This window comes from Quercus robur, chromosome 1, assembly GCF_932294415.1.
Source record: "Quercus robur chromosome 1, dhQueRobu3.1, whole genome shotgun sequence".
NCBI lineage: Eukaryota > Viridiplantae > Streptophyta > Magnoliopsida > Fagales > Fagaceae > Quercus > Quercus robur.
The window spans coordinates 11,456,536-11,479,499 of record NC_065534.1 but is presented as its reverse complement, the minus strand read 5'-3'; the positions used below and the strand labels follow the sequence as shown (position 1 = coordinate 11,479,499).

The 22,964-nt window shown below is 38.6% G+C and overlaps 2 protein-coding genes across 2 annotated transcripts in view; both read right to left on the bottom strand.

The window, feature by feature from the left end:
- The window catches only part of LOC126720877 (uncharacterized), a 62,250-nt gene that overhangs the window by 6,083 nt on the left and 33,203 nt on the right, over positions 1–22,964 (bottom strand). The window lies entirely within an intron of this gene.
- LOC126720846 (LEAF RUST 10 DISEASE-RESISTANCE LOCUS RECEPTOR-LIKE PROTEIN KINASE-like 2.4) lies at positions 1,633–4,984 on the bottom strand. Its single transcript, XM_050423674.1, has 3 exons — positions 4,260–4,984; positions 3,421–3,450; positions 1,633–2,887 (listed from the first exon to the last, which is right to left on the bottom strand). The coding sequence occupies exons 1-3, from the start codon at positions 4,975–4,977 to the stop codon at positions 1,761–1,763; spliced, it is 1,875 nt and encodes a 624-aa protein (XP_050279631.1). The 5' UTR covers positions 4,978–4,984; the 3' UTR covers positions 1,633–1,760.

Sequence of the window (22,964 nt, the reverse complement as noted above, 5' to 3'; positions counted from 1 at the left end):
AAACATCTCCCTCACCTACCTCTATGACATACATCTAGTGGTTCCAGCTCATATTTACTAATTTTTGGTGAGATGTCATCCTAGCAGAACATTTCTCTCCAAAGAAGTTTGAGCAGGAACCCCAAAATAGGCTCCGCCTTCTCCCCACCACCAAACCACACCTTCTCTTACCTTTGGCCCATGGCCCACCTCCCTTGTATTGGTTGGGTACAAGTAGGTGGTGCCTAGACCCTGTGTGTATGCTCTACTTTCATCTAAATCCATTACTTTTCTGGCCTTCACGCATTTGCCATTGCCTCCACGCTTGTCTGATTCTGCTATACGTTCTGGTAGCTGTTTAACTCTTGCGGCGTGAAAGATACATGGCCCTTTAGGTTTACGCTCTCTACTTTCCATCTCTTCTTTGGACTGGTCATTGCTTGAGTGTAAGCCCTCTCCTTTTTGCCTAGCCCATGTCCTCTTCTTTCCTATGTTAGTGAGCTTCTTGGTTGGTGATCCTGCCATGCCATTGCACTGCTCATGTTATATAATCACTTCTCTTTTATTTCTTTGTTGCCTATAGGCTTATGGGCTGAGGCTCCTGCCAATCCATTTTCTACATCCTTTTCTCTTTTAGGCTTCACTAGCCAACATTTCTGTTGTGCTAGCCCATTTCATTTCTCGAGTTTTCTTGACCCATTTTATTCCTTGGGTTTCCTCAATCTATTTACTTCTTCTTTACCTCTTTTACTCCTAAGGGCTTTTGCTAAATCCTTTAGGATTTCTCGGCCCAATTACCATATCCTTACCTCTTATTACCTTTCGGGTTTATTGGCCTTTATGCCAACCCTATGAATTTACTAACTCATTTCTTGGGCTTCCTCAGCCTATTTACTTCTTCTTTATCTCTTATTATTCCTATGGGTTTACTACTTTATTCCTTAGGCTTCCTTGACCCATTTACTTCTTCTTTGCCACTTCTTTGACACTTATCATTTTCGTGGGCCTGCTAACCATTATTCCTACCATTCCGATCTGCTAGTCTTTACTTTACTATTTTCTCTTCCCATTGTCTTCATATTGTTGGGCTTATTCTGCCATTGGGCCTTTTGTCAAAAGTGGGCATCAACAAGGTTTAATATAATTTGTAAATCTGGAATTGTCTATTGTTAATGAGATTACACAGGAAAAGATTTTTAAGAAGTTCAGATTTTGGATTTTGAAAAGCAGTAAACTGCTGTACTAATTTTTGGAAAAAAAATGTATCAAACATTATGTGTGCTAATTTATAGGAAAAAAGTTTTTCTAGTTGTTTTGGGTTTTTTTTTTTTTTTTTTTTTTTTTTTTTTTTTTTTTTAAGAAACATAGAACTTTCCTCTTAGTTTTGAATTATGTTTATACTCAAGTCTTAGTATGGGTAATTTTGTATGTTTGGGACTAATTTATTAGCTAACATTTTGCTTTTTGACTTTTATATGCCTTTTAAAAACTCTTTTTTTTTTTCTCACTTGTTTAAAGTATAATTATATTTTAACACACTTTCAACAAAAAATTTCAGTAAAAAACTAATTAAGTTGCTCCCAAATATACAAAAACCATAGTTCTCAAATACTACTAGACTTTTGGCATTACTAATTTACTGTGAAGGCCATAAAGTCAGGTTTCATCAAATATTTTAATCAACAAAGAAAAGATGTTCATTGACAAGCTAGAAATAAATACATTTCACAAAGTTCATTACCTCCTAGACTCAAAGTTTCCCTTGAAAGAAGGGGTGTATTTTAGTGCATAGAATCATATTGCATTGACACCATTACAGTGGAAGAACCTATCGGTGATCTTAAGGGAGTAGACAAGTAAGGTTTGGGGGGGATTTGCAAAGATTCGAGACTCCCTTCCAACATTTCCACCACTCTACTCATTGATGGTCTATCTGATGGATCAAATTGTATGCACCACAAACTCACTATTATCATCTTCCTTGCATTGTCTTCATCTCCTTCATTTAAAAGGCCTAGCAGTCCTAATTCTTCATTTAGTTCAAGATGCTTGTAAATCCAATGTGGAAAATATATCCCACTAGTTAAATCAACAGTAACATCAATATTCTTTCGACTTCCTGCCATTTCTAAAACCATCATTCCATAACTATAGACATCTGACTTGTGAGAAATCCCTCCAAAATTTCTACAAAATACCTCGGGAGCTATATACCCAATCGTCCCTCTTGCACCAACCATTGATATGATACTCTTTTCTCTAGGGCATATCTTTGCAAGGCCAAAATCAGAAATTTTTGGGCAAAAGTTCTCATCCAAAAGAATGTTGTGAGGCTTTATGTCAAAATGCAAAATTTGTGTGTTGCACCCTCTATGCAAGTACTCTAAGCCTCGTGCAATGCCAATGGCAATCTTGTATAATGTTTCCCACCCCAATTGATGATTAGAACTTGAAGGATTTCCTTTATATATGAATTTCTCAAGAGATCCATTAGGCATAAGCTCATAGATAAGAGCTCTTTTAGATCCCTCAAAGCAAAAGCCCTTAAGAGTGACAATGTTAACATGGGAGGTCCTACTAATGCTTGCAACTTCGTTAATGAATTCCTCTCCATTACCTTTAGAATTATTCAAAACCTTCACTGCCACAAAACATCCATCTTGTAACTTCCCCTTATAATCACTACCATAGCCCCCTTGGCCTAATTTATCATTAAAGGACTTGGTCATTGTCTTTACATCTGAATAACTGTATCTTCTAATAACAAGAGGTCCACGATTCCTTAGAAAGGCCTCGACATTCTGATGAGCTAGATTTTTCTTCTTCCAAATATCTTTAATTGATGAGAGCTTTCTCCAGAAGCAGTTGATTATAAACATCAAAACTCCAATTCCAGCAAATGAAGTGGCTATAATAAAAGAATAGAGGTTATGAAGTAATAAATGGTGACACGACAATAACTCAAACTACATATTTATAATGTCTTGAACCTCAATTGCATTTTCTTGTGGTGACACAATAGTAACAATGAAAAGGACATGCCAAGGATGACTTGGCATCCAGTATTATAAGCAGAATAAAAGATATAGGTTTTGATGGACAGGAGAAAGGGAGCCTTAGAGGAAAATCATGATCTATGAAAAATTAGCTAATGTACCGATGGATTCCATACATACATGGTATTGAATTATAAAAAAACGGAGCAAATGGAGCCATTACCAAAACTGATGACGACACCTTATATCATTGCATGAATAATACTTTGAAGATTTGATAATTAGACACACTGTGAGAAGGGTTAAAAAGGGGTCACAGTTTAAGTGTTGAAGACACACTAGATCACTTCCATATGGAATCATTTCAGTTCTATAGGATAGGCCGCCCAAGCAAACATGTAAATATTAGTATCAACAAAAAGATTTGATTAAAGAAGTATGTTACCTATAGCAATCACTTTCAAACTCTTAATCCCTGTATCAAAAGCAGCAAAGAACATTACTATTAGTTGAATAATCAAAAATAAAATAAAAATTAGTGCAACATATTGACAGAGCAAAATTGGTATTCTTTGAAATCTCAACAATATTTAACAGAGAGCAATGAACTTCGGTCTAGATTTATCTGATAGATTTTATAACAAGAAAGTTCAATCTATTTCTATTTTCCTAAAAGAATGAGCCAATCTGAATCTCCTAAATCTAGTGCCGCAGAAGAGCGATACGTGAATTGTAGCATAGAACAGAATAGCAGCAAGTCATATACATATATTAAGAATAATTAATACATAGAAACCAACGAAATTTATAAGAATTTTTGCTAATTTGAAAATTCCCATGTCAATACCTTCCTCCAAATTGGCACAATGAAAATTCTTCTACTATAACAGTTGGAACATTCATCAAACACATACTTCACTATAAAACTCTGTTGTTTCATAGTAACATGATATCAGGGTGAAAGTTCTCTCTCTCTCTCTTTCACTATATCTATGAAGATGCAAAAACTACACTCTTATTGAGAGCTATTTGAGAATGGAAAGCCTACCAGTAACAAAGTTATTTCTATTTCTCATAAACTAATTTTGAAACTAATACGAACTAGCTAAAACCATTGCTGTGGAGGAGTGGATCATGGCATGGAACAGAAAAGTATCAGCACTTGTATTAGGATTTACTATAACATAAGAATGTAGAGAATCTTGTATGCAATGAAATCTTTAAGAATTTTCAATATGTGTTTGTGTAGGAACAGAAACTTTTGTGTTATTCCGATGTCTATACCTTTCTGAAAGGCTTCCTCTGTAACGGAACAATTAAATTCTCCTTCCTTGTCAAGCTCACATAGACCTCCTCTACTATAACATCTGCTACAAGCATCAGATACACGGACTTCAAGGTCAAACTCAGCAGTTATATTCAGTTCAGCTTTATGTGAATAATGCTCTTGTACTGGGAGCTGAATAGTTGAACATCCAGAAGGAAAACTCTGAGAAGCCTCGTATGAATGAGTATAGTAGATATTATAGTCTCCGCAGCTCATATTTTCTAAATTTGTAGGTGAAGTAATATCAAGAATGCGACTGCATTTAAATAGGGTCTGATTGGGTGTGGAGAGTTTAAAAGAGATTAATGGAGAATTTGGAAGAGTAAAATTGATTAAGTATTCGCATTTACTGGTATTCAAGTATTCCCAAAGCGAAAGGTCCCTGATACGTATGGTTTGTGTGGTGTAATTAGTGTAAGAGATGTTTATAACTTCATATGGTCTTCCACCCCACGGTCCCTGTGGCAGTTGGATGGTTGGAGATGTTTGGTCACAAATTACTGGCAGTAAACCGCAAAAGGGGGGTGGGATGTTGGTGACTGGAAATCCGATGTTACCGAATTTCCCACATTGAAATGGCGAACAATTTTGGAGTTTTCTCTGTACTTCTTCAGCTGAGTGAAGCAGAACGAAGTGTGAGAGAAGAAAGAAAACAAACAGGTAGGCAGAAGCCATCCCAAGATTCCTGATTCACTAGCAAAAACAAAAATCACTATTCACAAACTAGAATCTATTAATGATTAATCTAAACTTAAACAAAGTGTTTGTTAAACTTCTTTTCTTCTTCCTTCACTATATAGTATTTAGTTTCTCTGACAGGTCTGTCTGTTTGTACTTGACTTGGAAATTGAAAAAAGGAAGACTTGTGAAACCAGGTTGAAATTATTGGAGCAAGTTGGGGACAGCTTTGGAAAATCTCTTGGTTCCACAGCCAGAGAGACCCCACTTCAGGAGAATTTCCCACTCATCTTCTCCATTGACACGCAGTGAAAAAGACTCACGGTATTTTTTTTTCTCCCTTTTTCAAAAGCTCAGAGCAGTCAAAATTTTGTTGTGGAAAGCAGTGCGGCATTGTTTGAATCGTGAAGACGTGTGGAGAGAGTCGTGTGGATTTACTTGCCCATGAAAAACGGGGGTCTGATTGCCTGAACCCAAATGGAGCCAATGCGAACTTAGATATGACCTGCTCACATGCCATCCTCCTCCGCCTAGGGACCCCCAACCCTGCAACGTCCTTTAACAATGGCGGTTCATATCATATGGGATAACGGGAAGCCCATATTCACATCCCCAGTTCTTTTGTTATTAACTTATTCCTCTTCTATCTCAAAAAAAAAAAAAAACTTATTCCTCTTCTGTTCGAACATTAAGCTTCCAATTTTAATTTAGTGCCTGAACCTCAAGATCCATATATTCTCTCATAACAGCAGGGGCGGAGTCAGGGGGGGTCGAGAGGGGGCACTTGCCCCCCCTGACCTGCCCAAAATTTTTCTTTTTTTATGTGTGTAATAGTAAAAGGTGGAGATTTAATTGAAACTGTGGTAAGTAGTGCGTGAGTAATTGAGCTATAATGAAAATCTCTTCAGCTACATGTTTCAAAATAATACTGTAAAGTGCAGAGCCACAGTAAATAACCACATACATCCTTTTTTTCTTTGTGGGTATATATATCTCCCTATTTTTTTGAAAAGTCAAACTCAATTGATATATCATATATCTTCATATCTTTTTTTACTTTATCAATATTTTGTAAAGTTCAAAATTTATAAAAATAAACTTAAATAAAGAAGAAAAAGTCTTAATTGAAGAGACGAAAATAGCACCCAAGAAAAAAGTTTCCTTTCAAAAGTATTAAGATATAAAATTTGGAAACAATTACATGACAAATTCCATAAAATATATTAGGGGATTATTTTATTCGCTATATATTTGAAAAAAAAAAAAAAAAAAAAAAAAAAAACACCAATAAACTATACACAATATAATGATATGCAATAATTTTAGGGGATCTTTCAATATTGAATGATCACTTACTATTCATATTATTGGCATTTAATTGTCAAGTTTGGTTAATATTGTGTATATATGATGCTTATGTTGTATGCTACATACACAATATGTATTTGTTTATAGAGACACATGTATATTAGTTATAAATTTTGCCCCCCCTAAAGTCGAATCCTAGCTCCGCCACTGCATAACAGCTGGTTCTGGTGAGCTTCGTCCGTAGCAGCTTATTTAGTTTTTTACTGAAAATTTTTTATTAAAAGAGTGCTAATGTATACTTATATTTTGAAAAAAGTGAAAAAAATAAAGGGGAAAAATTGATGTATTAAAAAGCTGTACCTAAAAGCTAATTCTGGTGAGCTGCTTCCGTTTAGCAACAACTTATTTAACTTTTGCTGAAAACTTTTACTTATACTTTGAAAAAAATGAAAAAGTGAGAAAAGTGATGTATTAAAAAGTTGTATATAAAAAATAAAAGATAAAAACTGAAACTAATGTCAAACACACTCTCATATAGAAAGTTTTCGTCCACCTCTTGTAGGGGTAAGTGCCCTTTCTATGAAAGTTTATACTTGAGCTTAGGGTACATTTTGTTGGCTTACATATTATACTTGGGCTGTGATTTTTTTTTTTTTAATTTAAGGAATTGGTTTATATTTCTTTTAATCAAGTGAATTCTTATTTAAAAAAATTGGTTTATTTTTCAAGGCAAATAAATATGAATATTTATGAATGTGACTTTCCCTACAATCTCCATTTTTATTGAATAAATACAGTCAGAGATGCAATGTGAAAGCGATAGAGTCAGACTGTAGGGATGGCAATGGGGCGGGGCGGGGCCGAAGGATGGGGTCTTCATCCCCGCCCCACATGGTTTTGTTTTGCCCCATCCCCACCCCGCCCCACATGACGGGGAATACTTTCTCACCCCATCCCGCCCCTTGGGGCCCCGCGAAGCCCCGTCCCGCTCCGTAAAACTCTACTTTTTGTTAATTTGCCCTACAACTAGTATAATTTTTTAAATGAAACTTATTTCATTAATAAAAATATACTTGAAATTACAAATTTATCCCGTCAAATCAAATCATTTTTTAGAAAAAATTGAATAATATATCCAAGTGTTTAACAAGAAAATCATAAAAATAAAATAAAAATCTCATATTATAACATATAAAAAAATAAAGACAGAGAATCACATTGGGTAGAATAAAATATGCTAATATTAATATATTTGTTTAAATAGTAGGGTCTTAGGGTATAAAAAATTTACAATTATAACCCTTAGTAATGTGGGGTGGGGCAGGGACGGGGAGGGGCAGGGCGAGGCGGGTCTAAAAAGTCTAAACCCATCCCCGCCCCATTGCCTTTGCGGGGCGGGGAAAACCCGCGCAGGGGGAAGCGGGGAGGGGCGGGTTAAGCGGGGCGGGGAAAAATTGCCATCCCTAAGTCAAAGAGATAAAGTGAGAGAGAGAAAAAAAATTGAATAAAATATGATATTTTAGTTTACAAACTCATGAATAGTAAGTTCTAAATATAAGTACTTACTGTTCATAGGTTGTAAAAAATTTTAAGTTTATATCCGCAGTTGTAGCTCTTTTTTTGCATTGTCAGTTGCTATTTTAGCAACTGGGGGGGGGGGGGGGGGTTTAACACCCTCAATGCTAATGCTCTTAGGAATAATTGATACATAGAAACCAACGAAATTTTTTTAAGGCAATTTTTCAAATGCACGTGTGTGTGTTTGTGCGTGTTCCGCTGTCAATACCTTTCTCCATATTTGGCACAATGAAAATTCATCTATCGACTATCATGACAATTGTAACAACTAGTCGCTAATTGTTTGAAAGTCTAGTTTATATATAAAGGCATTCTAATTTTACATGAACAATCATAATTGTAATAATAACACTATGTTTGTTTCAATGGAAAAATTATGTAAAGGTAGTTTTTCATATTTTCTAGTATTTGGCAATATCAGAAAAAATGAATCAAAGGAAAATTATATTTAGTCAACATAAAAAGTATGGCTTATTTTTAGAAATTGTTTTCCACTTTTTTTTTTTTTTTTGAAACTACTCTATCTAACAAAAAGTTAAATAAAGGAAGTTAAAAGATTATTTTTCAACATATTTAAGGTCGCTACCAAACATAGGAAAATGAGTTTTTTTTTTTTTTTTAATAGAAAATACTTTTTGGAAAACGACTCATTTTTTAGAAAACATCATCACTGAAACAAACAAAGAGTTTCTAGGTAGCATTTGTGGATAACCTTTCAAGAAAAAAGTTTCTAGGTAATATATTGTGGATCACCCAAAAACCTTTGTTTCCCCATACTAGAACCTTCCTTAACAGATCCCTCCAATAACTTTCCATAAGTTTCTAGGTAGCATTTGTGCTCCCATTAAACAATCTAGAAAATATTGGCATTCAAGGTCCTCTGGACCAAAAAGGTAGGATTTTTGAGAAGTCAATAGAGACTAAAGACTTTCTAGATAATATATTGTGGATCACCCAAAAACCTTTGTTTTCCCATACTAGAACCTTCCTTAACTAATCCCTCCAATAACTTTCCATGAGTTTCTAGGTAGCATTTGTGCTCCCATCAAACAATCTAGAAAATATTGGCATTCAAGGCCCTCTAACCAAAAAAGGAAGGATTTTTGAGAAGTCAATAGGGACTCACCTAAATAGCAAATTCCATACAATTACAAACCAGATGATTTTTTTTTTTTTAAAGAGAATTCACATTGGTTCTTCCATTGACATTATTTAGAAACACCCCACCCCATGGTCAAGTTTGAGACTTCCCCTAAAGTATTTCAAATTATTACCATTCTTCTACATCTTAGTAGAATTTATATAGGTAAGTGCTTTTTTAAAATAAATAATTTTATTAGAAAATGAAAAGAGAGGCAACATAAAAAGTATGGCTTATTTTTAGAGATTGTTTTCTACTTTTTTTTTTATTTTTTTTTTTGGAAAACAACTCTATCTCATATCAAGTTAAATAAAAGAAGTTAGAAGATTATTTTTCAACTCATTTAAGGTTTCAAGCAAACATAGGAAAATGAGATTTTTTTTAATAGAAAATGTTTTTTGGAAAACGACTTATTTTCTAGAAAATATCATCGCTGAAACAAACAAAGAGTTTCTAGGTAGCATTTGTGGATCACCTTTCAAGCAAAGAGTTTCTAGGTAATATATTGTGTGGATCACCCAAAAACCTTTGTTTTCCCATACTGGAACCTTCCTTAACAAATCCCTCCAGTAACTTTCCATGAGTTTCTAGGTAGCATTTGTGCTCCCATAAAACAATCTAGAAAATATTGGCATTCAAGGCCCCTGTGGACCAAAAAAGTAGGATTTTGGAAAAGTCAATAGAGACTCACCTAATAGCAAGTTCCATACAATTACAGACCAGATTTTTTTTTTTTTTTTAAAGAGAATTCACTTTGGTTCTTCCATTGACAGTATTTAGAAACACCCTACCCCATAGTCAGTTTGAGACTTCCCCTAAAGTATTTCAAATTATTACCATTTTTCTGCATCTTAGTAGAATTTATATATATTAGTGTTTTTTTAAATAAATAATTTTATTAGAAAAGGAAAAGAGAGGCAACATAAAAAGATGTACACACTCCCTTTTCAAAGAATACAAATTAAAGGGAAAGAGAGTTGGAAAACTCAATAAAAGACATCAAAGGGACGCTGCCCAACACACACATCCAATTATACAAAAACCATTAAGTGTATCTTTCATATCACATGTTCCACATAACACATAATGGCATGGCTCGCCACACCATGGCTACTCTACGGTGATGAAAACAACATAAAACTATATACCTAGAGTTTGAGCTCTGATATTAAAAAACTTGAGCATTCTAGCATGTCCATATCTCTTTGAATTGGGAAATTTGATGACCTGGCCAAGTACAAAAGGTTTTTCAATGAATTCTAAAACTTTTAAGTCTAGGAAGAATGTTATTTAATTTGAGAAAGATATTTCTCTATTTTCAATTGACCTAACCATGTACAACATTGTTTATCCACTCTTTCTAACAATTCAAGCACATCAATACACCCAAGAAAACAATGTTATTCAGGTTAAATTTAAAATATGAAAACATAGTAAACTGTAATATTTAAAGCAAGAGAAGAATTGAAGAAAACCTCTACTCTAACGTGCAAGGTACATAAGCATTAAAGATGATGCATGGGACACTTAAATTCCTAACAAATCAACAAAAAAAACATAGCAACAATTATACAATAGAGCCAAGAATACTGAATAGAAAACAGTACCTCCATGAGTTATAACAATCCACGGTCATATTTATAATTTAGGGTTAGCGTGATTGGAATCGTGATGGGCGGGGTTAGGCGGTACCAAGTACCAATATTAAGGCTTTGGTTGATTTTGAAATTCAATAGATGGTGAGAAAAACTTACTGGTATTTTTTTTATTACAACTTGAAAAAGTCAATCACAACTCTACGGGCAGAGAGAGATAGAGAATAAAATTGTAGAATACTGGCAGGGAGAGAGAGGTGAGAGGTAAATAAGGTTCTGCATCAGGGAGAGAAGCTTTGCGTTTGAGGCATATCGTGTTCTTAAAAATAAAACTTAAAAATAATAATAATAAAAACTGGTGACATGGAAAATTGTGGAGTCTCTAAAACTTACATGGCAAGTTCTTATGACGTCAAAAAAAGTATATAGTAATTGAAATTGTGGAGTCTCTAAAGTTTAAGTGGTAAGTTCTTATGAAGTTAAAAAAAAGTCAAAAGTTATATAGTATTTATAGATTATCAAACACATAAATTTCACAATGGAACACTGCAAATTATTGTTTCTCCCATTTGCATTTAGGGGAAGATGAATGATTGAACATTGAGGTAGAAGAGAGTAAAATTTTCAGGTGGATAACTATATATAGGATCAGACAAACAGATGATTTGAAAATTATACTGTCTTCCACTCCTCTATAGTTGGATCTTTGGAGATATGTTGAAAGTTCTCATTCTATAACTATGCAAGATGCATAAGCTACCCTCTGGTTGTGAGCTAGTTGCCTATCGCAGAATGGGAAGCTTACGAGTAACAAAGTTATTTCTATTTCTCAAAACCTAATTTTGAAACTAATATGAATTTGCTAAAAACCATTAATGTAGTGGAGTAAATCATGGCATGGAAAAGAAATAGTAGGATTTACTATAACATAAGATTGTAAAGAAAGTCATATGCAAATGCAAAGAACTCTATAAGCATTTTCAATACATGTGTGTGTAGCTCAAAATTTTTGTGTGTTATTGATGTCACAGAAGCCTAAAGAAAACACACACAATACTTTCTTGATGGAACAGAAACTAAACTTATTAGCTTCTGATAGTAAACCTTGAATCCACGAGAGGTTTTCCTAAATCCACAAGGAGAAAATTTAAAATCTACCAGAGAGATAATTTGACAAAAGTCTGTGTTTACTGATAATAGTTTGAAAACTGAATTGCCTTTGGAAGCTACAATATATGTGTTTAAATAGTAAAAAGAAAACCTAGGATAGCTAGAAACCCTAAGGCAGCTAGAAATCCTAAGGCGGCTAGCAAAACCCTAAGGCGGCTACAAAAGCATATAAGGCCTTAATTTGACTAAAAAAAAATTAAAAACACCTAAAATAAGGAAATAAATCACCTAAACCTAAAATAACAAAAATTACATAACAATACTAAAGTTAAATAATTACAAAATTTAAATATTGAACCGTGTCCTACATCAGACCCCTCCACTTGAAACAAACTCATCCTCGAGTTTATGGTTGAAATCTAAAATCTTCCACCCCAAATAAACAAATACTTTGAATGCTTTAATGACTTAATCTGGTTTTGAAACTTGAATTCTTCATAAAGTGTAGCATAAAATCTATTCTCATCTACCTTCAATTTATTTGCAACATTAATCAACAAAGGATTGATTATAAAATTAAAATTTTCTACTCCAAGAAAATCAACATATTGTGTAGTCATCTTCAACAAATCAGCCAAAATCTGAGGATTGTGAGTTGTGGACTCATCCTCATATTTAACCTCAATTGGATCTTCCACAATATTCTCAACAATTACCATCTCTTTGTTTTTGTCATTATGCACAATCAGCTCAACCTTCTTTTCTTTGACCTTTTCATCAAACTTCTGACTAGTGGTATCTTCAATCTTCAATTCAATAACTTGTTGCAAGTCTTGATTTTTTTTTAACCACTTCAAAATTTTCTTTAGAAATAGGTTGCGTCTTCTCAACCCTCAAACCCTTTCCTTCACTTGACACATGGACTTCGCTGTGATAATTTTGGTTTTGTGGTTGACCTTTCATGTTTTGAAAATATTGCTTTTCGTATGAATACACAGATTTATAATCAACACTTGTATAATTTAGTATATCATAATAGTCATTAGGAAACCATAAATCAATTAATATCTTTTTCATTCTTTGCCAAGAGCAAATTGGATGCTTACCTTGCTTCTTTCTATTGATTTGAACATCTTCCCACCATTCCTCTACTTCACGTCCAATTTATTAGATGCAAGCTACACTTTTTCTTCATTACAAATCTTCCAAAAATTAAAATACTCTTCCAAATCAAGAAGGCAGTCAATAAAATCCAACTTACACATATCTCTGTCAAAGATTGGAATTTTCTTGTAGTTAGGAGTGCATTGTTGAATATATTGATCATTGTTGTTGTGAGATGATTTCCTAGCAAGAAGAGTAGCAATCATTTGCTTGATTTCGCCTATATTTGCTGACTCATCTCACAAAATTGTTGATTCTCATCACAAGCCGCTTTACGAAACTCGAGGAACTCAACCCTAGTGAGGACTGGGTTGTTGCCGTCGTCACCGCCATCATTGTTATGGTGGTTACCGTCTCGTTGGTTAGCCATCAAATCAGGGTATGTCAAGGCTCTAATACCAACTGATGTTGTGGAAGCCTAAAGAAAGCACACATAATGCTCTCTTGATGGGACAAAAACTAAACTTATTAACTTCTGGTAGTAAACCTTGAATCCATGAAGGGTTTCCCTGAATCCACAAGGAGAAAAACTAGAATCCACTAGAAAAATAATTTGACAAAAGTCTGTGTCTATTGATAATAGTCTAAAAATTGAATTGCCTTTGGAGGCTACAATATACGTTGTAAGGCCAAAGAATTTGCAACCCCGGCCCACTTTATACTGGGCCCAAGACCCGCGCTGAGGATGGAGAAACAGCCGATGACGAACAAAAAAAGCCCAAATGGCCTAGAAACGTTGCCGAGGACGATCTTGCTCTCGGAATCCCAAATCCCAAGAGGGGAGAACAGCACACCAGCAAAAGCAGCCTCCCAGAGCGCCCCCAAGAGAAGGATAAGTACAGTAGGATACCCATAGACGTACGGTACAAGAGCAATCCAAGGAGAAACTGTCACCTCCGCATTGATTGCACCCAACTAACGTCCTAGCCGCATTAATGAGGAAATGACCCCTGAACAGTGCAGCCTAGGTTGCCGCAACTCACAGAGGGTTTGGGAAGGTGGCTGATGGGACGAGCACTCGAGTAATGACTTGCATGATCAACAGGTGGAGGGTCAAGATCGATTGGAAAGAAGTATATAATGTGAGAGACCCCCCATGAGTGGGGGATCGCGGAAAAAAGAGAGGAAGAGAAAAAAAAGGAGGAGACGGTAATAGCCTGCATGGTCTTGGAAACCTTTGTAACCTAGTATTGAAGGAAGAAGAAGGATATTAAGTTCCTCAGACGAAATGCCCGAGGACCAAATTTCATACTTTAATCCATATCCTTGTTACTCAGCTCGTTTATAATAGTGTCTAGTTGTTGTAATCCAAACTAAGACCTAGTTCTTAAACCCATTCTCTACAAATTTATTGTATTGGGCTAGTTGGGCTTGAGACCATTCATCCAACAGGAGAGGTGCTCGAACCCAGTCCCTACAATTGGCGCCATTTGTGGGGAGAACTTGTGTGTTAGTTAGGGCAACAATCAGGCATGGTAGGATTAGGCCCTCATCAAGCAAGCTCCCATCAGCCCGAACCAGCCAAATCCCAACAACAGGGTAACTTTCCTAACCCCGAACGTGATCGAAATGAAGAGAATGGAAGGTTTCGAGAGGGAAGCGTAAACACCACTCAAACCAGCAAGAGCTACTCTCGCGCAGGCAGTCATGTGCTTCAGAGGCAAAATAACAACCGGGCCCTGCAACCAGAAGAAGTTAGGAGCCACATGTCTTAGAAACAGAACGATAGGCGAGCCATGCAGCGAGAAATAGAAGATTTGAAGAAAAAGCTGCACCATGCACAATAAAGGCAATCTTGTTCTAGGCTTGACACGCCCTCCGACGATGAAAATGACGATGACTATAGACGAAGATCGAGGACTCCCCCAAGTGAGACATTTTCCCATGAAGAAGAACACTACCGGAGGCATAGGCGTAGAAGCCCATCTCCTAGGGGCTTGGGAAACGATGCCATGAGCAGGGCATTGGATCAACTCTCCAAGTCACCTTTCACGCATCACATTGAAGGGGCCATACTTCCTCGACGGTTCCAGCAGCCAACCTTCGCCATCTACAACGGTAGAACAGACCCTGTGGAGCATGTGAGCCAGTTCAACCAAAGGATGGCTGTCCATTCTAGGAACGAGGCGCTGATGTGCAAGGTTTTCCTGTCTAGCTTGGGACCAATGGCGATGAGGTGGTTCAATGGTCTAAAGGCGAACTCCATAGATTCGTATAGGCAGCTGACCCAAGCTTTTGGCTCCCGCTTTGTTACAAACCGCAGAGCCCCTCAACCTTTGAGTGCTTTGTTATCGCTATCCATGCATGATGGAGAAACCCTAAAGGCCTACTCAGACAGATATTGGGAGATGTACAATGAAATGGAAGACAATTTTAACGACGTCGCCATATCACTTTCAAAAATAGTCTCCCAGCCGATCACGGCCTGAGGAAGTCTCTGACTGGCAAGCCTGCCACCAGTATGTGCCAATTGATGGATCAGATCGATAAGTATAAGCGAGTGGAGGAAGACCAGTTGCAGGGAAAAGGAAAAGAGAAGGTTATCCCTCAAGAGATGAGGGATTTCAGGTCGGACCGGTATAACAGCAACCGCCCGAAGAGAGACTTCGTAGGGCAACCCGGAACAACCAACGCACAGGCTGTCAATGTCGTATTCCGAGAACCAGTACATCGGGTGTTGGAGAAAACCAAGAACGAGCCATACTTTAGGTGGCCGAATAAGATGGCGGGAGAACCCTTGAGGCGCAATCAGAACTTTTATTGCCAATACCACCAAGATCACGGGCATACCACGGAGAGCTGCAAGAACCTCTGGAACCACCTAGACCAGCTAGTCCAGGAAGGAAAGCCGAAGCACCTTCTGCATCATTCCAGTGGTCATCAAGGCCATCAAGAAGCCAGGAGGGACGGGGACGATCAACGTAATCGTGGCCGCACTAGGAAGAACAGGCACGCACCCTGCACGAGTGTTATCGGTGGCTCAACCGCCTGCCGAGGAGTCCCAGCCAGGGCCGAAAAGGGCCAGAATGAACTTTCGTCCCATCCTGAGTTTTTCAGAGGAGGAAAAGATCGGAACCATCCAGCCCCACGACGATGCGCTATTGATCACTCTCAGAATCGGGGACTACGATGTGAAAAGAGTGATGGTGGATGGCGGCAGTGCGGCCGAGGTTATGTACCCCGACCTCTACAAGGGGCTGGGGTTAAAACCAAAAGATTTGGTGCCCTATAACTCTCCTCTGATGAGCTTCGACGGGAAGCTTGTCATTCTAAAGGGCATGATTAGGCTGCCCATTCAGACCGACCCAGAGATAGTGGAGGTGAACTTCATCATGGTGGACACCTACTCCCCCTATACAGCCATCGTCGGTAGGCCCTAGCTCCATACCTTAAAGGCTGTTGCCTCCTCATTGCATCAGAAGGTGAAATTCCCGTCGGGGGACCAAGTTCTTGAAATCCATGGATGCCAGCCCACGGCGAGGCAATGTGTGGTGGCGGCCGTCTCACATCGGCTCGATGCGGAATCCTCGACCTCCGCTGAGAAGAATTTATAGCAATCAAAGGTCCCGGTTTCGCCCCCCTACACAACTGCTGAGGAGGCAAAATGCAAATATTTAGAAGAGGTGGTTATCGGCGGCGACCCAGAGAAATTCTTTCGGGTAGGGGCTCAGCTGCCTCTTCAGGAGAAGGAGGAGCTGATTGAATTTCTTAAAAGAAATATTGATGTATTTGCATGGGATGCCTGCGATGCCCCTGAGATCGACCCAGCCTTCATCTACCATCACCTCAATGTCAACCCGACCATCACTCCCAAGAAGCAACCGCCCCGTCGCCCGTCAAAAGAGCATGCCGATGCGATTAGAGATGAAGTGGCGAAGCTTAAGCATGCTGGGGCTATCAAAAAAGTCTTTTACCCCGAGTGGTTAGCCAACACTGTGGTGGTCAAGAAGAAAAGTGGGAAATGGCGAGTTTGTGTGGACTTCACAGACCTAAATAAAGCGTGCCCTAAAGACCCGTTCCTATGCCTCGGATAGATCATCTAGTGGATGTGACAGCAGGCCATCCTCGGATGAGCTTCTTAGATGCCTTTCAAGGCTATCATCAAATACCACTAGCGCTGGAGGATCAGGAGAAAACATCCTTCGTGACACCAACTGGGAATTACCACTACAAGGTAATGCCGTTTGGTCTGAAGAACGCAGGATCCACTTATCAACGGATGATGACGAGAATGTTCGAGCCACAGTTGGGCGAGAGCATCGAAATCTATGTCGATGACATGGTGGTGAAGAGAAAAGTGGTGTCCGAGCACTTACGGGACCTCGGCAGCACCTTTGGCGTCCTAAGGAAGCATAAGCTACGCCTGAATGCTTCCAAGTGCTCATTCGGCGTGGGATCAGGCAAGTTTTTGGGCTACATGGTTACTTATAGGGGAATTGAGGTTAACCCCGACCAGATCAAGGCTATAAATGATCTGAAACCACCGCAAAATGCAAAGGAGGTCCAAAAGCTTACTAGGATGATCGCAGCCCTCAATCGATTCATTTCCAGGTCGGCGGATAGATGTAGACCGTTCTATCTCTTGATCAAGAAGTGGAAAAGGCTTGAGTGGTCCGAGGACTGTGTTGTGGCCTTCCAACAACTCAAGGAGTACCTATCACGGCCACCTATCATGTCTAGTCCCGAGGCCGATGAAGTTCTGTACGCATATATTGCTGTGGCCCCCCATGCTGTGAGCTTGGTGCTAATACGGGATGACAATGGCCTCCAAAAGCCAGTCTATTACGTGAGTAAGTCGCTACATGAAGCCGAGGTCAGATACCTACCCTTGGAGAAGGCCATACTGGCTGTGGTCCACGTCATGTGAAAGCTTCTCCATTATTTCCAAGCCCACACAGTGGTTGTTCTAACCCAACTACTCTTGAAGTCTGTACTTCGAACCGATGATTACACTGGAAGGATTGCCATATGGAGCACAATTCTGGGAGCTTTTGACATCAAATACATGCCTCGAACCTCTATAAAGGGCCAGGTCCTAGCTGACTTAGTGGCCGAATTTGCTGAACCACTAGTAGAAATAGTAGCAAAGGAGCAGAACATGGATGGAAAATCGGTTGGAGTAATCTCTACACTAGGACCCCCATGTTGCAAGGTGCACGTTGATGGCGCAGCAAATCAAAGGGGCTCCGAAGTGGGGCTAGTCCTAATATCTCCCGAGAAAACCATCATAGAGAAGTCCCTGAGACTTGGGTTCTCGACCACGAACAACGAAGCCGAGTACGAGGCCTTGCTACAAGGAATCGCCATGGTACAAAAAATGAGAGGAAAAGCAGTAGAGATGTTCTCGGACTCGAGACTGGTAGTGGGCCAGGTAAAGGGAGAATTAGAGGCCAGAGACACCAGGATGCAAGAGTACTTAAGCCAGGTCAAACGCTTGCAGTCGGGTTTCGATCTTTTCAGCTTGTCGCACATCTCCAGAAGTGGAAACACTCATGCAGATTCACTGGCCACACTTGCCACCTCCTCGGTAGGGAATCTGCCTCGAATCATTCTTGTAAGGTTGAATTTATTCAACCATCTAATTAGCTTTATTCCGTGCCAAATTTGCTTGTATTTCAGCATTTAGTAACCCTGTATTTAGGTGGGTTTATTGTAAGGGTAGTGAATGAGATAGAGTGAAGTTTGCTCAAGAGTGTGCAAGAAAACAGAGACTTGCGGCTTGGCCTCGCGGGTGACTCGCAGCTGCAAGCCGCCAAACGTAGCACACGTGCCACGCATGCTGGAAGGTGAACAGTCATGCCAGTTGGAGCACTACAGGACAAAACAGGACAACTGGCCATACGGTTATCTCGCGACTGGATCTCGCAACTCAGTTAAGTCGCGAGGTCAAGCCGCGAGCGACCCCTGTTTTGTAAAACCTGACGTTTCACATTCCTCTCTCACTCTAGTATAAATACCCCTTTTACCCACGATTGTAAGAGAGCTTCCAGAGAGAATTTTGAGAGAGAAACCCTAAAGAAAAAAAAGATTGATTCACCAACAATCTATACATTAGAGTCTCTTCAAATTCCTCAACTCTCTTCCTCTCCATTGTCAAATCCTTGAGAGGAATTTTACCAAACCTTGTTCTCACCATATTCATCACTGTGAGTGGGCTGTTTGGATTTCTGGGAAGCAATTAGGAAGGAACCAATCTACATTGGTTGATGCTATGGTCTAGTAGCAGAATCCGGGAAGCTAGAAAAGAAAAAGGTTCGGCGCAACCTCGTTGGAGCAAGAAGCTTGGAGGGCTTAGGTGCACTGGGTAGATTAGGCTTGGAGGGTCTTTTGCTGTCCATGTATCCCAACTATATTTTCTAGTGGATTGATTACCGCTTGGAGGGCGGCGGAGAGGTTTTACGCCAAGGGCTTCGGTTTCCTCTTCGATAACACATCGCATGTTGTCTTTGTGTTCGCATCTTCCTTCCCTTTTATCTTTGCCTTATTTTCTGCTGTGGATGTCTTTTATAATTGGCTTAGATTGATTTCCAATTCTGTTTATAGCTTATGTTAATTTTCCGCACACTAGTTGTTTGACATATTGCTTAAATTGGTTAAGTTGTAATTTGGGGGTCTAAACATTCAAGGGTGTTTATACACATATTTGAACTTTCAATTGGTATCAGAGCGGGTACACTTTTATTGGTTTCAATACCATTGTGTGATCCTTGACTCCCTATTGAGATGGATCGGTCTCAATCCCTAAATGTACCTCCATATTTTGATGGTAGTAATTATGCTTTTTGGAAGGTTCGCATGAGAGCTTTTCTGTGTTCTATTGATGAATCTGTTTGGGATGCTGTTGAGATTGGTTGGACCAGACCTGAGGCAGCCAAATCCACATGGGATAAGGCAGCACTTGCTGCATCTAATGCTAACAGTAAAGCACTCAATGCTATTTTCTGTGGTGTGTCTCCAGATGAATTTCACAGGATCTCTCACATTACCATTGCTAAAGAAGCATGGGAGATATTGGAGACCACATACGAAGGCACAAAGAAGGTAAAAGACACCAAGTTGCAAATGCTGACCACTCGATTTGAGGGGAACTACTCAGCTTTTATGACTATTGCTCATGTTGAGTCTTCAGACGAGTTGAATTTGCTTGTACGTGACCTTGGAGAACATAGTGATGAAGAATCACTGGGAATTGTTGAAGAATCAGATGCTGAAAACACAGCTAATCTTCAAGAGAATTATAACTCACTCCTGGAGAAGTCGGGTAAGTACACAAAGGTGGCCAAGGCTGCTGTGAGAAAAATGAAGAAGGCAGAGGAGGACTATAAAAGTCTCCTAATCCGATATAGGGAGGCCAAATGTGAGATAGAAACACTGAATGGTGAGCTGTCCGAAGCTTACACAAAGGTGAGATTTCTTGAGCAAGAGGTTGTGCAAGCAAATGCTAAAATAGAGAGGGTCACCACCAAGAAGCTAGATGATGTTATTTCATCTCAAAAGAGCTTTTCAGACAAATCCGGGTTGGGATATACCGAAGAAAGTAGCTCATCTGGAAATGTCACTAAAGAAATGAAGTTTGTAAAGGCTAAAGATCCAGTTGAAGTTGATCTTACTGCTGAGAAACTCAAGATGGAGGAGAAGAAGAATGTAGAGAACCAACGGTTGCTGAATCCTCGCAATCAGTATGTGGGCAGGTCTGAATCTCGTGCCAAGTCTTGTCCACGACCACAAAGAGGTACTAGATCAACTTATGTGTGTCATCATTGCGGACTTCAAGGGCATACTCGACCAAATTGCCAAAAGCTGAGAGCAAAGAATAGTGCAACTCCTCAAAGGTCACGAGGACCTAGAAATGATAGAAGAAATTGGGCAGGTGAACAATCTAGAGATCAAAATGGTGATCCCGGAATGATGAACGTGATGAAGATGATTGGTGCCTTCACCAACTGCTTGGAAAGCTTCTCACGAAGGTTTGAAAGCCCTAACTCCCGTACCCAATCCTCTAAGGAAATCACCCCAAACGCAAGTGATGTGTGGGTGAAAAAGGGTACTCATGCATAAGCATTACAACATGTCCATGCATTAATACTTCCTATACTTTGCGACGATGTTTGTTTGTTTGCTTGCTGTTTTTGCCGATGGTTGTTTGCTTGTCTACTTGTGCATTTTTTTTTTTTTTATCAATCTTTTGTCTAGTGTTAAAAATCCAAAAATCACATAAAAATTAGAAAATCAAAAAGTTTGATTGACATGGTTGAGCCTTTGTCTCAAAACCTGTTTTGCCTTGTACCTTTGTGCTAATGGCTTTGTACATTTTCGAGCATTGCTTGTTCCTTTGCACTCATATCACTGTGGGAGAAATCTTGAAATCTATGTGATTATTGTAAATAGATCTTCAAACTTATCATGAATGATTAGTGAATGGTTATGTTGATCTTGAAACTTGCATAGACTTGTGTCTATATTTATTCCCACTCTTTATTTTTGTTTTTGCTAAGAAGAGCTCACCAAATGTAAATCTCCAAATGAAAAGAGATATTGAGCTGCAAAAGCCTGTCGCACATTCTAGTATTCGACTAGGAAAAAGGGTAAACGACCTTATAATTAAAGAAAATGTTTATTCAAAAAGCCAAAGGCTTGTTCATTAAAGTGAAATATCAAATATCACTCTCACAATGAGAGATGATTGCCTCAAAAGATCAAAAAGATCAAATGTTATGGTTGAAAGTGGAGTCAAATGTAAAGCTCCAAGATATGTTATCAAGTTTTGTGGGAGGTCATATATACATATTTCTATAATTGAGATGGATCACTTGATATAGTGCTAATTGTGTATGCCTTGATTGAATTGATCATTGAAACTTCACATTAGTCTAAGGACTATCTCATTGTTGATATCCACACACAACACACAAGTTTATGTTCAATAAATGTCATATTCATTTGTGTGATTGTACTTGATGAAATGTGTTTTCACATGCTTAATCTTTGTTAATTCAAGAACAAAAAGATTTTTGAGTGTTTTAGGTGTTTTTGGAAAGTATTTTGTTAAAAATCTGAAATTTTTCAAAAAGCCTAGTTTTGCCGTGTTTTGGCGACTCAGTCGCGGGTAAGTCAAGTCGCGAGACTCAGTCGCGCCTTCGCGGGTCATATTTGGCGACTTGTTCGCGAGTGGAAGGTCCAGTCGCGAGGGTTACTCAGAGATTTTGGTGGCTCAGCTTGCGACTCTCTCGCGGGTAGACCTTCCAGTCGCGAAAAACACTTAGAAAAATTTTCAATCTTTTGTCCTTGAGTGTTTTGGCGGCTTGAACTGGCGACTTTGTGGCGACTCACTTCAGTCGCGAAAAACGCGTGTTTGGCAAATATAGGAGCAGTTTTTAAATCTTTTTCAGTTTTCCCTCGAATTTTTGTGACTATTCATTTTCTTCCTCAACTGTCTCCTACCCAAACACTCCGTGTACCCATTTTCAAACCTCATTGGTGCTTCATTTCTTATCCAAATCATCAAGAAAAGGTATGGGTCTTGTTTTCCTCATCTCATTTTCCCTATTTCATGGATGTTTTTATTACCATTTGGATTGATATTGTGTTCGAAACATTCCTCTCTTTGTGTGCTAGGTATGGCTTGTTATGTTTGTAGTTGTTTTCATCTGTTTTCATGTTGAGTGGTCACAATGTGCTTTTTCATTGTTCTGATAATTGCCTGTTGTTGATTCTGAAAATCTTTTGTTAAATAGGTTTGGTATTTATATGACTTGCTCATTTCACTTGTTTGTGTTGATGTTGGTTTACGGCATTGGTTTACTGTGTTTTTATGTTAACATAATATGTGGTTCACAGCCTTGTACTCGAGTTTGGGTGCTCTGTTACTTCATTTTGAAATTTTTTTTCCCATGTTCATATCTTTTGTGGCATGTTTTATGATATCTGTTCTTAATGTTCGAATGCTGTATTTGTTTGCATATCATGGTCATGGTAAACTGTCTCATTGACAGTTCTGTTTGATTTTGTCTCTCTATGCCGTTTTGCACTATCACCATTTTGCTGCACCTGTTTTTTTGTGCACCCTAGTATTGTTGCTAGTTTGGTTG